Consider the following 15,315-nt stretch of genomic DNA (forward strand, 5'->3'; position numbering starts at 1 on the left):
GAAAAAAAAAATGTTCTCAGAGAAATCTTGAAAGACACAGCCCATGCAATTTTCCAGTTTTCCCACAGCAACCATTTTTCAGAAAAACATTTCAACAGAAGATGTTCCTTGTCCAGGTCAACCCTACGTTATTGCTTGTAGGGACAAGGACTTTAAAAAAATTTAAAAGGCAACCTTCAGTCACAAGAAAATGCTGATTTAGAGGCTTCTCCGACTACCTAGAAACAAACTACCTAAGTGAAACTTGGTCCCCGTACCTATCTCTACAGAACTTCTGGAAAGCTTTCAACCTCTTTTTTTCCCCCTTGATCCTGCTCTATTCTTCATTCTCTTTTTGCTGGGAAACCTGGATGTCTGTGAGCAGACTCTTCCCCTTCTTGGCAAGAGCCTGAGCTGGGTGACACACAAGGCAGCTGCTGGACCTTGCATGGCCACCGGAGCTCAGCACAGGCTGGGGAAGGTCTTGTCACAGCAGTGCCCTGCACAGGACCACAAAGGGCCCCCACCTGCATCCCCCCAGCAGGTGCCACGGCCTGCTGTGCAGCTGGGGGGTTTTGCTTGCTGCTCTCATGCTGTGCATCCCCACATTCATGCTTTTACATTTCCTCCTGCTTCAGCAAGTGCAAAACTCCAGAGACAACCTGTCAATCTCCATCACATCCGGCTGCCTCAGATGGTCTATTTATACCAGACAGGCAAACATGGCTATCCTGGAGTTCAAGGTAACAGGGGTTATTTCTGCTTGGAGTATCTCCTTTCTCAGGGGAGGAGAGCTGGAGGCATCCAAGAGGAACAGCTTCACATCAAGGGGTAGCCACCAGTACCTTCATGGCTGAGGGCACAGCCATGGGTCCCCAAGGTCCCAACGACAGCAGCCAGGCCCCAAAAACCCAGAAGGTTGATATCTATCATAAGACATCTAATTCCAGGCCCCTCTGTGTCCTGCCATGGGAGAGGGGAGCTCAGCATGTACTTTTGGATTTCTAATCCGTGTTTTCTCCAAGGCAGAAAGGCCACAGCTTTAAGCTTGTTCACACTGGGTTTCTGCACTGAGCACTGCCTGGATCAGGTGTGAGCATCTGACTGCACACTGTCGCATGAATGCCACAGTGAGGGCTCCAGCTTTCTCTGAATCACTCCTGTTTCTCCTTTTGTGTCTCTAATCGAGTCTGCTCCCTGGCAGCCAGCATATCTGATCCAGGATAGAGCCTGTCCTATCAAATTGGCCCACTACAATAATTAGAAAAGATCTGAGGAAGGAGAGGGCATTTATGCCAGATTAGCATGATGAGTCACATGGCCACAGAGCTTCCGATCTGGACCAAAGGCCCAAAAGTCACATCCACCAAATCACCAAGGCACAGCTGCAGTCAGCACTTCTCAGCCAGCTGTCTTTGGAGTTTAGTCCTTGCTCCAGTCAGTGAGGCATTTTCTATAAGCCACAGTGGGATGCTGCCCCTCTCACAGGATGCTTGGAGCTCCTCAGAACCAGACAGCTCACCTGGATCCCACCTCCACTTCACTTCTGCAAGTGCCATTGGCACACTAACCCTTTTTACAGTAGATTTCTTCCTGTCCATTGGGTCCCCTGAGAGTAAGGAAGGAAATCAAATACCACTAAAACACAAGTGTGTCCTCAAGAAGGAGGGAGAGGCAGGTTTCTCAAGGCTTTGCTTTCTCCTCTCATGCACAAAAATCTCTTGTTTCTGTAAGGACACAGTATTCCTGGGGAAGGGTCTCCTGAACTCCACTCAGGAATTTCAAGCAAGCCTTGGAACAAGTTTCCATTGCTCCAAATACCCTCATCCAGCAACCCTGCACATGCAAGCCCCCAGCTGACACCTATGATGCTTCTGAGTCATCAGGGGGAAAAAAAACCCCACACCGCACCCCCCTAACCAGTAAACCAGACCCCATCTTTGCCAAGAGATACACCCCTGTCCATGCTCTGGTGCAGATATGCCTGTGCAGCCTCTCCACAAACACTGGATCCAAAGACACAGCCCAGGCATGGAAACTGGAAGAAATGAAGCACAACCCAAGTCTTGTTGCCCAAGGACATGAGGCATAAAATATATTTAAGGTAAGAAATGCCCAAAGAATTCCTTCATTAACTGGCAGTAAAAAAAGGAGAAGGGGGATATAAAGACCTCACCTTAGCCCTCACTGTCTCTGCCTCCTCTGGTGGCTCAAACCACTCCACTCTTGGTAGTTTGTGTCTGTCCCCTAAGCCATGCAGACATTTCCACTTCACAGAAGAGCAACAGGTTCATTTTGAGATCATCTCTTTATAGACACAACCAATTTCAGTTAACATTCCGCCAGCCCCGTCTGTTTGACATGCAGAGGACCAAGCCACCTCTGTGCCTTGCCCACACAGGCACACAACCTCTCATCTGTCCTAGCAGCTGTCCCTCCCCTGGGACTCACCTTCCAGTGGCACCTGAAGGGAGATAAACACAACATGAAACTCAGCCAGAATGCTCTCCCACAAGATGGGTTCCTCCCAGTGTTTCCCTGCAGAAGATGTTTAAATCCCTTCTCCTCCCTGTGCAGCCAACAGGTGGGTAAGGAGCCAGCTACAGTGAGCATCCCTTTCCTCATCAATGCCCTCCATTGCTTTCATATTCTCCTCTCAAAAGCCACATGTTCCCCTCCACCAAATGGAAAATCCACTGGTATTTAAAGCCATGGGAGCATGACAAAATTCCCTATGTTCTAAAGAAAGGAACAGCCCTGAATCAAGACAGGGACAGACCACACCACATGAGACAGCCCAGCAGCAAGGAGCAAGCACGTGAAGAATTAGCAGGGATGTGGAATGACATTTGCTGTCAAATATCTGCTCTTTGCCCCTCAACTCCTTCACAGTAGAGAAAGAGGGAGAAAGAAGAGCACCAGCCACACACTTTGGCCCTGTTCTTTTGAGCCTCTGAGCAGAAGGAGCAGCCTCTACACAGCAGAAGCAGAGAAATGACCTGGGATGATATGGGCATACTCAAGTACTGGCACTGCACTGATGTGCACTGACTTAAGTCAGCTTATTAAAGCAAGCCCTGAAGATCAGCTTCTCCACAGAGCTGTCTCCTCTGCTAGCCAGACATATCCCAGCTGAAAAATCTGGAGCCCAGTCCCTTTTCAGGCCTTAAGTTTTCCAGACCAGCAGCACACCCCCGAAGGTTGATAAATTCGCCAGTCCTGGGGTACAGTCCCAGGGTCTGTCCTGACCGTTGCAGACTGGCACTTCCCATCAGATAGTTCCCAAGCACAGTTTGGGAGTCACCACAGGCCAAGGGATGTTCCCACTGGGAACTCTGGACATTTGAGAGCCAAGCCATATCCTCACATATCAGTCTCCACGACTCATTTAATTATTGAGGCTTTTAAATCACACCTATCTACTAAATCTTGCAGCCCTGGCACCTAAAATCCAGGGCAGCAAGGACCCAACACTTCAAGCATGCCATAAACTGTGCAAGATACATCCCTCAGTGTCCCAACTATTTCCCTGAATCTGCCTGGGCATCTGTGCCTGGTGGGAAGATTTCCAGAAAGGCTGCTCCCCCAAGACATGGGCTACCTCAAGATCCCACAAGCAGAGCAGACCGAGGAAACATGTTTACATGCTGTGTTTTGGCACACATAACCTCCCACCTAGGATGACCCAGCAGCAAGGGAAGAGGAGTATTGATGAACCTGTGGTTGGTTGAAATGGAAGAGCTAAAAGAATCAAGGGCCTCCAACAGACACACCTCTCTGACAAACAAAACAATCCCATTTGGAATACCCAAGAGTAGCCCTGGCACCTTTTCCTGGATGGAAACCAAGCTATCTGTGTGGCCTGGCTCTCAGAACACCAAGCAAGGAGACCCAAAAGTAGAATCTCAGTGTTCTCCACCTCTCCCAATCCTCTAGGAATTTGCACCTTTCTGTGCATTCCCATCACCTCCAGGAAAGAATCTCCCAGAACCTCCCCCATCATCTGTAACCCTCCTTGGAGAAGAGCCTTGCTTGTGTCTCTGATGAGCACCTTACACAGCCACTCCCTCGGAGAAGCCACATTCCTGGCCTTTGCAACAAGTCAGCAGTAAGAAAAAGGCCATTTACATCTGTCACCATGTGTGTGGCAGTGAGTGGGGCCAGGGCTGCCAGAGAACAGCCAGGCAAGGGCCAGATGTGCTCTGCAGGGATATCTGTGCAGATATCATCACAGATTTGGGGCAGACAGTCCTGGACCCACAGGGTTATCAGTGATGGAAGATGCTGAGCAGTTCAGGGCAGAGGCTGCTGGTAGGTACCTGCTGGAGGAAGGACACTCAAACACACTCTGCTCTTATCTTCCCTGGAAGCATCCATCATTTTCAAGATGGATTGACCTTTGACTTGGCTCTATCTGGCTGCTTTTTACATCCAGGACAAGCTCTCACCTGGCCCACACAGCTCTGACCTACCCCAAGTCCAAGTCCCAGCCTGCACACAGATAAACACACACAAATAAATTCACAGACCCACGTTCAAACCCCAGCATCCCTTTTTCAGCCTGGAGAAGAAGGCAGGGAGGATGCTTGACGCGAGATGTGATGTGACCACTCCCTGGCATCCCAGTGAAGGGCTCCCCGGCCACCTGCCCCATCCCCTGCTGAGCAGGCACAGCCACCCCCGGGGCACGTGCAGCCCTGTGCGTGCGGCTGGTGACGGATGGCTCCCCGGCCAGCACATCAGCCCTCCCCACGGGCTGGGGCTCTGCACGAGATTCCTGTCAGGGGCAGGGAGCATCGCCCAGCACAGACACGGGGCTGAGCTCTCCCAGCTCCCTCTCCCCGTGGGTCAGCAGCGCTCAGACGTGTGTGATGTGGAGTTAAGTCTAACCAGGGTGGGACAAGCCACTTAGCATCTCAAATGCTCAATGTGCTGGTGCAGCTGTGGAGGGGTCTGTGCTGCCCAGTTGGTGATTTGCCAGGGAACAGGTCTGAAAATGCACCCCCTCCTCCCTCAGCAGGACTCAATGCCCTGTTTCACCACCCAGAGCATTAGGAGGGGGAAGTATTCACAGGCTCCAGGATCACTCTTGGCTTCTGTGGTCACATGTCCCTAAGAAAACCCACCCGAGATCATGTGTCAGGCCCAGCCTGCCTGCAAGCTGCCATCCCCCAAATGCAACCCCATATCCTGGCCTGAAAACCTGCCCCAGGCGCCCTGCTGTCCCCTCCTCGCCTCGTGTATGCCTTTAACAGTTTGCTGGATTACCCATTGCAACTAAAATAACAAAGCTACAAAAGAAGAGGGCAAACAGACGCGATATTCTGCAGCAATTAGGGCTAAACAGGGGAACAGGGAGGAGGGAATGAATGGACAATGGGGAGGGCAGGGACATGGCAGCCCGGGCCCCGACAGACTGGGCACGAACTGTCCTCAAGAGGCCGCGTCCAAGCCAGGGAGCAGCGAGCTGTACGTAAGGAAAGCAGGGAGATGAAAAGGGTTATTTAAACAAGCACGGGGCAGTTCCCACAGGGCCTCCCTGTCCGCTTGGCTTCATCACAGAGTGTCCAGGGAAGAGCGGCTCCTGCTTTCCCCCCTCTCCGAACCCTTTCAGGTGGCGGGGGGACGCTGGCAAGCTGCGGTGGGGTCCGCTTAGAAAGGAAGGAATCCATTAATCTCTCTGGTAATTACTGCCACATATGGATTTGCACAATTACACTTCGTTAATTGGTTATTACAGGCAAGCCAGACTGATTGGGCAGAACGGCTGAGCTTTAACCCCTTCATTGCCTGCAGGGCCGGCCATCCATTGAGGCAGCCTTCCTCCCAAAACAGTGCTATATCCTCCTGTAACCCTGCTGGCTCCTATGCAAAGGACCAGGAAGCACAGCTCTCAGCACCCAGACAAGACACCTTTTCTCTCATGCCTTCCTTTCGACTGGGGATCCCAAAGAAATGGACCCAAGGGGAAAGGAGTGAGCCTGCACCTCAAAACAGCCAAACTCCCCAGGCAACTTCATCCACTCTGGGTTTGCAGCAGATGCACCATGTACTCCCCAGGATGCTGAGGGATGGCAGACTCAGATTCTGTTTGTTTTTAGAAGGAGGCTGAGATTCCTTGTGCACTTCGGCTTTGTGCCCTCAAGCCCAGCAGGGCTAGTGCCAACAACAGAAGAATCCACCCCTGAGTCTGTCTCAGTATCTGAACTCAGCTTCTCCTACAAGATTTGCAGTGTAATGCTTTTCTTCCTCCAAACACTGAAAACTCTAGTTACTCTAGTAATAAATACATATATAACCACAGTAATATAAGCTATAACAAAAAATACAGATGAAGCCATTGTAAAACTCCTGACAGCATAGGACTTCTGCCAGTTGAGAGTGGAGGCAGCCTGGCTTCCCCACAATGAAGCCGTCACCTCTGTCACCCCTCACAGGTAGATAATGGACCATCCAAAACCTGGCCCCAAAATGTCTTGTTCAGGATCCAGCAATGTTTCTGGAGAAAATTCAGAAGAGGCATGCCGTGGTGAGAGCAATTTCTGCCAGAACTGTATCAAAGGCTTTCCACTAAGAAACTGTAACAAGAAAGGAAATAAGAGCTTTGCAAAAACCCCACAGGGCAGAAGGGCTCATCTGACAAGAGAGCTGTGTGCTCAGCAACCACCGACATCAAGGACAGAACAGGCATTGGCATCCTGGTCCTTCAGAGCTGCTGCACTGCCCCTTGGCCACAGGAGAGGGCACAGAGGAACCTGCTCCAGACAGCTTCTGTCTCTCCCTTTCCCAAGGGCAGCCCAGCGAGGCAGTGCCTTCTGGGCAGTGGGATATTGCTTAGCCCAGGCGAGGGACTTACAGGGCCAGGCATCACACCAGGCACATGGTGAAGGCTTTCAGCTCAGTTTCTGAATCACCCCAGCAAGCTACTGCAGCAAGAGCAAGGAAAGAAACCAAACAAGATCACAGGATAAGAGAGATCTAATTCCAAACCACCCTCTAGCCTCATCCTGTGGGTAAAAAAGCCCTTGGAACTTTAGCTGAAGCAGAAAATATCTGCAATAAATACATTTCCACCCTTTCCTCTACTGCTGTCACTGCAGTGATGCCTTCTACAACACTCTAGGTCTAGTCTAGGAGTAACCTCCTTCTCATTAGCTAATTAAAGTTCTTTTACTGTTCCTTCTCCAGTGCAAGGAGTAGCTCAGTAATAAAAGTCTTCTCCCTCAGAGGTCACTGATGTTACATGAAAGTTGCAGTAGGAGTTGTTGCTGTTGTTCCAGTCACCTGTGATTTCCCAGCTCCCTGACTTCACACAGACATTTCTTTCTCATGCAAAAGCCAGGTCCAAGCTCACTGTCTGAAGGGGACCATGGTAAAGGCAGCATCTCCCAGCTCCCCGCAAGTGTTGGGTGTGCGTGAGCTTGTCTCTGAGGAGGGAAAGGCAGGCCAGCCCAGGAAAGGTTGCAGACCTCTCCGCTAAACCAACTGCCTCTGCAACGTTCAGAATGAATCTTCAGAGCTGTCAAAGGGAAGATTGGGCAGAACCTGCGACTGGGCTTAAAAAGGTCAGCTGGGAAAAGTCAGGATGGGAAGGATGCTCACTTTATTGACAGATGCAGAGTGGAAGGGGCCAGCCTGTGAGTACCGGCAACTGGTTTGGGCAGCACACGCTAGACTTCATCTCTGGGCTCTGTTGGCTGCAGCTGGTGACAAATCCTCTGTGGATCACTTCCAGACAACAGGGTCTGGGGTCTAAGCCTGAAACTGAGACTGAGGCTGAGCACCAGACAGGGACCTTGTACAGCCTTCCTTCATCCTGAGGGGTGAAAATAGGCTGGCGAGATGAGAGCCTTTGTGGCTCTCATGACAGTTTTTTAGAGCTCAGAGACAAGAATATAATTTTCTCTCTGTCCTTTTCTTACGCACCTGCCCAACACAGGTTGGTTTTGATTCCCAGAGTTCAGAACCAGTGCAAAGGTTACTTTGCATCTGACTGGATCAATTCCAGCGTTGTACCACTGATATATAGGAATCAGGCAAATAGTGTACCTGCTGATGCTAATTAAACTTGATACTGATATGGATATGTGACATATTTACTAATAAAGCAGCAAGAGAGGTAGCTGGTTTATATTTTGTGTGACTTGGAAATATATAAAGGCAAATAAGTATATTCCTCTTGGTCAGAATATTGATACACATATATTGCAAAAAGCTCACATGCAGCAGAGGTGGTGAAACACATTAAATCAGGTCAAAACCCAAACCAGGTTCAAAGGGATCTGAAATTAATTAGGCCATTAAGACAGTTTTCCAGTGGAATTCTCTCTCTCTCTGTACATACATACACACATATTTAATATATTTGACAAAATCAATATTTATCTAGGGTGAGGTTCAGTTTTTAGTGAACCATCACTTTGTTAAAAGTATTATTCTCATGGAAAACCCTTAACTAGCTCTATGGGTAACTTCCACCTGTTCTTTTTTAACCTGTATGAGCTGATCCCCAGAACTCCTTTAATAGAAGCCATCAATAAATATAGTATCCCCTTCCACACCCCAAACACTTTTCTTTCCCTCCATTGTGGGAAGAAAGCACAGACTCACAGGTCTAGAAGAAGCACAGAGGAACACAAGCTCAACTTGCCCATCTTCCTGCCCCAAATCAGACCAAAGACCTTCAAGAACAGAGCTGCCACCTCCTTCCCCAGCCCATCTGTCCCATCACACCTCCACCATTCCCGTTAAATAGCTTTTCCCAGTGTCTAAACTCTCCTGCAGTGGAGAGTGCAGCACAGTGTTATGAGGGTTTGTTTCCAAAACCTGCACCCAAACTGAAGTCCCATAAAGGCTCTGTTCAGTTGGCACTGATGGCAAAAGGAGCAGCATGCCCAGGAGGCTGGGCACACCCCACACTTCTTGGCAATGCTCACAGTGGTGTCCCATGCAGCCTCCCAGCCCCCAGCTGAGCCCGGGGTCAGGGCAGGACTTACAGAAGTGAGGGAAGGATCCCATCTCCAGGGAATAAGGAGCCTGTGTGCCCGGCTGCATTTCCAATCTGCGTCCTGTCTCTTCAGCAGACTCAACCATGAAGGGAGGTTTGGGATCAGCTCTCTCAGTGGCTCTGGGCTGTTGGAGAAAGAAAGGAATATTTACATATTACAGAGCAGCATCTTCACAGTCTGTCCTAAGTTACAAATTTACCTCCCAGACCTTGACCGGGGCTGGGGTTTCCTGTGTTTGCTCTTCAGGCTCCTGTCTCTTTGGAAAGCGGGAGATGTTGCAATGCCAGGGGGAGGGCAGGGGAGGGCTGGCTGCACGGGCTGCCTGGGAAAGGCCCTGCCACACAAAGCAGTCTGTCCGCAGTGGCTCTGCTGAGAAAGTGTCTCCTGGAAGCAACTTCTCTTCTAATCCCAGCTCCTAAAGGAACAAAACCAAGCAAACAACTGCCATCCATCCAGTCTGAGCATCTGTCTCAGTTCTGCTTTCCTCCTTCTCTCTGCCAGTTGACTTTTTTTTCTCATCTGCACCAGCTCTGTCTGGTAACAAACATCAAGAAGGTGGCAGTGTTAGCCTCATCACCACTGGATTCCAGTGGAGACCAAGCATAGCTGGTTGTGTCTCACTGAAGCTGTCTGAGGACACTGGGAGCAGGTGTGAAGGTAGCAATGTCCTGTACACATTTCTGGGCAGTGTCCCTAGCTCTTGCAGGTGACCTGGACAGACCCTTGTCTCCAGAAGGCTTTCAGAAAACAACCAGCCTGTGCTGTGACTGGTTTTTCTGGTGCTGAAGTTAGAGCCCCTGGCTTTGTTCCTGTGCTCGCTTATCTCTGTTACATTCTCTAACCATGCATAGACATCTTCCCTCATGTTTGGATTTTGCCAGTCCTGGTGGAGAAGAGCTACAAGCAAACAGCATTCCTCTCCCCTGTCTGAACGGATAATCTTGGTATCTCATCTCCTTTGCACTCCCCTTCAGGCTGTGTCAACACTGCTGGGGTTGTGAAGGACAAGATTAATCTGCCTCCACTGCCCCATCCTGTACACTGTGTGCTGCCCAGCCCAGCACAACTCCACCAAGAATTCCTCTGGGGTGTGAGTCAGACGTTCGAGGGGGTTTTAACCACCTCCCTCTGCAAGATTTCTCCACATTTACAGCAACAAAACATACAGGCCCCAAAGTGCAGAGTGGTCTCAAGACATTACCTTCCAGAGACTTTCAGGATTTAGAGCCTCTGCACTGCTGAGAGCAGCAGCCAGAACATTGCCAAAGCCAAGCTGGGCCACACAGTCCCTTCCACATCAGTGCCAAGTGCCAGAACATCTACAGGAGAAGCAGCCACAGGGAATGCAGGCATGCAGAGCTAGCAAGGGTGACAAATTGCTGGTTTGATTTTGTTAGCATTTTCAGGAAATTCTTAATCCAAAACTGTCACAAATTCCTCAAATTCAAGTTCTCATGGATCTGAAACCCTGCAGGGTAGTCTGGATTGAAGCCAGGAGGTGAGAGAAGACACTCATCTTTAGGAGCCATAGAAGTCCAGTGTGCTCTGTCAGCCACAATCATTGCCCCTCTTACGTCCTTGCACTGCTGTGGGTAAGATGGATCCAAACTCCTTCTTTTCTTTCTTTCTTTTTTTTTTTTTGTTTTACCCAGGAAGGGCTGCCCAGCAGTCAGATCTCTACTCAGGGACTCCAGATGCCCTCAAACCTGCCAGTGACCTTTCAGATCCACTCAGGCTTGCCTCCCCAGTGCCCACAAACAGCAAGTTTTCTGTGCCCTGAGCTGTGGTGCTCAGATCCCTCTTCCCATCCCTTTCCCTTTCTCAGACCTAACATATTACAGCATCTGCCAGAGCATGGAGCCACTCCAGAAATGAATCTCCAGTGTGACATGGCACAGCTTTAATTACATGACAGGAGCCATAAGAAAGGCTGCGAAACACGGCTCTCTCAAAATCTTAAATCTCCACTTTGTGTGGCTGCGAGCAGAAGTAGCAGGACATGAACTCTCCAAGCAAACAAAAGAGCTGAATCAATGTCCTGTTCATACAGTCCAGCAAAACAAACTAATGATGGACAGGACTGCAGGTTTTCGTGTGTGAGGGAAGGATTTACAGTGATACCAAAGGAATTATTTCAGCCCCATGGTGACAATACCCACCCTCTTCCTTATTATATTTTATTGATCTTGCCCTAAATACATGTGGCTGGAGGAAATGATGCATAAATTACTAACAAGTTAATTTCTTGCTTTGACACAGACTCACAACAGCCCTTTGAAGGGGAACCAGGAAAGACAATGTGTGAAAGGATAAAGGCAATGAGACAAGCTTGGATGTAGTAATCCCATGTGAATGATTATTGCTGCAACTAATGTAATCTAATAATGAAGAATTTACACCAGATGTCCCCTAGAATATGCCAGGCAGGCTCAGGATTCAACAGTGGATCCATTTCTAAGGAAACCTTGTTAGGAGGCAAAAAAATGCTGCTGTCTGTTCATCAAATGAGAGGTTGTAGACCTTTACAGTCAGAGTGGTAACAAAAGCCTGCCTTGCAAAGCTTCCTGGAAGGGTATTCAGCAGATCTGATTGTCCTTTTGTTTTCAGCTGAAATTTAAGGTGTTGCATTTGGCCTATAAAGCTTCTAACAGTCTTGGAGCAGCCTGTTTCAGGGCTGACACCAGATCTCCCCTGTCTCTCTCTGGAACTCAGAGGGAGCTTCTGGGACATCAGTCTCCAGGACAGGTAAATAGAAAATGGAGAATCACTCCTTTTTATTTATTTTGCACTTGAATCCCTTCAGTTCTCTCAAATACATTCTTAAAACAGTGCTCCATCCTTGTCCTGGACATCCCTGGCCATGAGACACCCCATACATCCCTTTCCTTCTCACAAGCTGCAGCTTATGGGGACACCACGTAGCAGGGAAAAGGAAATCAGAGAGCTCTGCACCAGAGGAATATCATGGGTGTACGCAGGCTGCTGCAGAATGAGATTGGCTTCACCTTGGTTCCTGCTATTTAGAAGTCCATTTTGCAGCAGGCAGCTGAGCACAGGCCTGGCAGAGCACTGCTGGCCACCCAGGTCTTCATGAAGACCTGAACTAGACTGAACTTGTTGCCCAAAGAGCAGACCAGGGTTGGGAGTATTTGTTCCAGATCCAGCACTGATTGAATGCTCTCCCAGCCCAGGGTAGCGCTACCAGACAGGCACTGATTTCCATGGCATGTTTGGCAATCAGCCAAACCAGGACCCAACATCCACACTTCCTCTTCATTCAAAAACCACCACGAGCTTAGTGTAAAAAAAGTCAGAAACCACACTTTTTACTCTCCCTCCTTGCCTCTATTGCTTATTCATCACCTCTCTGAAGGTATTTTGTACATGTATTCCAAACACCTCTTCCGGCTGCACTTTGGGATTTGAACTGCTGTTCATAATTCCTCTTTAGTAACCACTGTTATGTAAGTAGGTCTGTGGGATGAGGGGGGAAGGAAAGCTTTAGCAAGATCCAGATCCACTAAAACACAAACCTCTACATTCAATTGAAAGATTTGTTTAAGCCCCTTTAACTTAATTGGGACTTTGTTCATTGGTTGTTCTTGCAGAAGACCCAGAGATCTCCTCAGTGAACATGTGTGACACCAGCACTGAGTCGTGGGGACTGTATGAACATGGTGTGATTGTGTCAAAATTGCATCCCCTGTGCTTCTCCTGTGATTCTCCTGTGTCAGGTAGTTGGATAGTGGAGCCTGCTTGTCTGTTGAGATCTGTTTCACAGGGGCTCTTTGATCCGAGTCTGTGTGCTGCTGGTCTGTTCTAGCAGGCACACAGCTGCTCCAAAGGACTTTGCAAACAATAACACAAACATAGCTGCACTTAGGACTTGCAAACCTTGATTTTAGCCAGGTTGTGTGTCAGGCATCACCATGCCTAGAAATTACTTGCAAACAGGACCAAAGATCAGGCCTAATTTTAGTAAGCCTTTAGGCTCTGTGTCCCGTGACTGTGCTTGCTTTGATGAAACACAATCACAGGATGAAAGAAAGCAAAAACCCAGCTGGCACCTGCTGGGAGGGCGGGGAGAGAGAATCTGGCAGACAGGAGGTTCCTACAGAGATTGCCAACACTACTACACGTCTGTTTTGCTTTTTTGGGCAGCATGGTGAATCCAAAGGTGATAAACATTTGGCTTGGCTGGCCAGACAAGATGTGCCTGCATCAGACACTGCACTCTCTCTCTCTCTCACTGGCATCTCTGCATCTCTCAAGGCAGCTCCTTCTGCTGTGCTTCACGTCTCCAGCCCTTGAGTTTCAGCAAGGATTGAGGCTCTGCTGGACTGAAGCACATCAGTGGGAATAGCTGCTCCCTTGCAAAGAGCCGGCTGGCTGGCTGGGCTGCTCACTACCAGACATCTGGACAGCCAATTTCACATTTCAGTTTGCAGCACAACACAAGAATTTTTGTTAGAGGATATCTTTGAACCTCAGGAAACGTAGTTTAGTATTTTTAGGACAACAGCTTTATTTACAACTCAGTGCCATGGAAAGACGAATGTTTAACTAAACTGGGAATGACTTGTTTCTCCAAATACTTTCAGTGAGGAAGAGTTACTCAAGAAAAAAACACTGCTGTTGTCTGAGCAACAAAAGAGGTTAGTAAAAATTCCTGACTTCCCTTTCTCTAGGTCTGAAGTCATGAAGAAAGTGCTACAGCCCAGCTGTGCTCTTTAACCAAAGAGCATTTCGTGTTCTTTTTGCACCAGTCAGGACACAGTTTCTTTCTAAAAATACCCAGTGGTTTCATGGTGCCATCGAACTTGCAGGTGAGCTGGCTCAATACATTTATCAGCCGACCACCTGCAGCCTGAGTGACTCACTGCCCTGCAGCAGCAATCAGCTAGTCACCTCCTCTGACAGAGGGCAGGCTGACGAGCCACACCACTGGTCTGTGATAACCCTCCTGAGCTTTCCAAACTCATTCCTTGCCCCCACTCTCTCTACAGAGAAGCCCACAGCATCTCATTGGAGGGGTGGGCTGCAAAGAACCTGCACCCTGGGCCCACCAGCTGGGCTTTATGGAGGTGGTCTGTCCTGCAAGGCCCCCTGTAGAATGAAAGGGGCTGCTGAGAGCATTACTGTGTCTGCTCTCTATCACAGGGAACGGTGCTTGCCTGCACCGGAAACCACACTAGGAAAACATGCAGACCTTTGTGGAAGCTACAGCAATTAGGTTAATTAAGAGCTGGGGCAGGCCCATATGTTTTCTGATCTGTTGTTTTTTAGGTCCCCTATTGCACCTGTTCCCTCAGCATCCGAACACCCTGAAGGCTTAGGTTTTCCCGCTCCAGACATGGGAACAGAAGGATGGCTGTCCCAGATCAGAGCAAAGGCCTGTTTGGCCTCCTATCCAGCAGCAGAAAGAGAAGGCAGGAGGGACATGTCATTTCCCTGGTATAGCTCCTCTGCCCTTCCTGGGAGGGTCCCAGAGCTCCCCTCTAAGGAGTTCAGTATCATTCTGTCACCATCCCTGGAGGTATTTACAAAACATGTAGATGTGGCACTTGGGGGACATGATTTGGTAGAAGGTGGCACCCAAACCCCTGGGGTTGCTTGGAACATCCTTTCAGACATGGGGTGCCACTGCAGTGGGATCCACCCAGGTTCCTGTCAGAGCCCCTGCTCATTGCACAGGGTGCACAGCACCAGCCTCCACCTGCAGTATAACTCAGTCTGAGACAGCTTGAAGTAGACTCTCAGGGCTCTTTAAATCCTATTTTCTAGGATCCTCTGACAAGTTCTTTCCTCAGGTGTAAGCTCAAGAAGAAACCTGCTCTTCAGAGTTAATTTTGCTCATTGAAAAATATAGGGGAGCCCATGTTCCTAAAACTTCTCCAGATGGTTTATCCTTGCACAGTGCATTACTCTAAGGCAGAATCACTTTCTAGAGCTTCATGGAAGTAGAGTATCTGATGTTTGCAACCATCTCCATTTCCCCTGATCATGCAGAAACATGAATAAAGTGCTTTTAAAGTGAATGGAGTCTCCATCATCCATTTCTGCCACAAAAAGGCTGACCTGCAAGACTTTCTCCCCCTTAGGACACAGGGAAGGATGTTGTGAGGTTTTGTTCACCATTTAATGGGCTGAGAACCAAAATGTGCCCTGTGTGTGTTCTAAGAAACAGGAAGCAAAAGTGACAAAACAAAAGCATTGACTGATCATTGTGAGTGTGTGTGTGTGTGTGTGTGTAGCTTTGTCTGGCAGCATTTGAAACACTGTTGTCAGTGCCTAAAGGAACCACTGCTGAATTTAATGCAGCCAAACT

At 49.0% G+C, this 15,315-nt stretch overlaps 1 protein-coding gene across 1 annotated transcript in view; it reads right to left on the bottom strand.

Annotated features, from left to right (window-relative positions):
• RXRG (retinoid X receptor gamma) overlaps nt 1-9,072 on the bottom strand; it is a gene marked incomplete at both ends in the record, with an annotated part of 36,703 nt that extends 27,631 nt beyond the window's left edge. Inside the window, one exon of the mRNA XM_082286906.1 lies at nt 8,976-9,072. Coding sequence (XP_082143032.1) covers nt 8,976-9,072 — 97 coding nt within the window. The remainder of the gene's footprint in view (nt 1-8,975) is intronic.
• Nucleotides 9,073-15,315: the final 6,243 nt, after the last annotated feature.

Source organism: Coloeus monedula, assembly GCF_965178545.1.
Source record: "Coloeus monedula genome assembly, chromosome: 9".
NCBI lineage: Eukaryota > Metazoa > Chordata > Aves > Passeriformes > Corvidae > Coloeus > Coloeus monedula.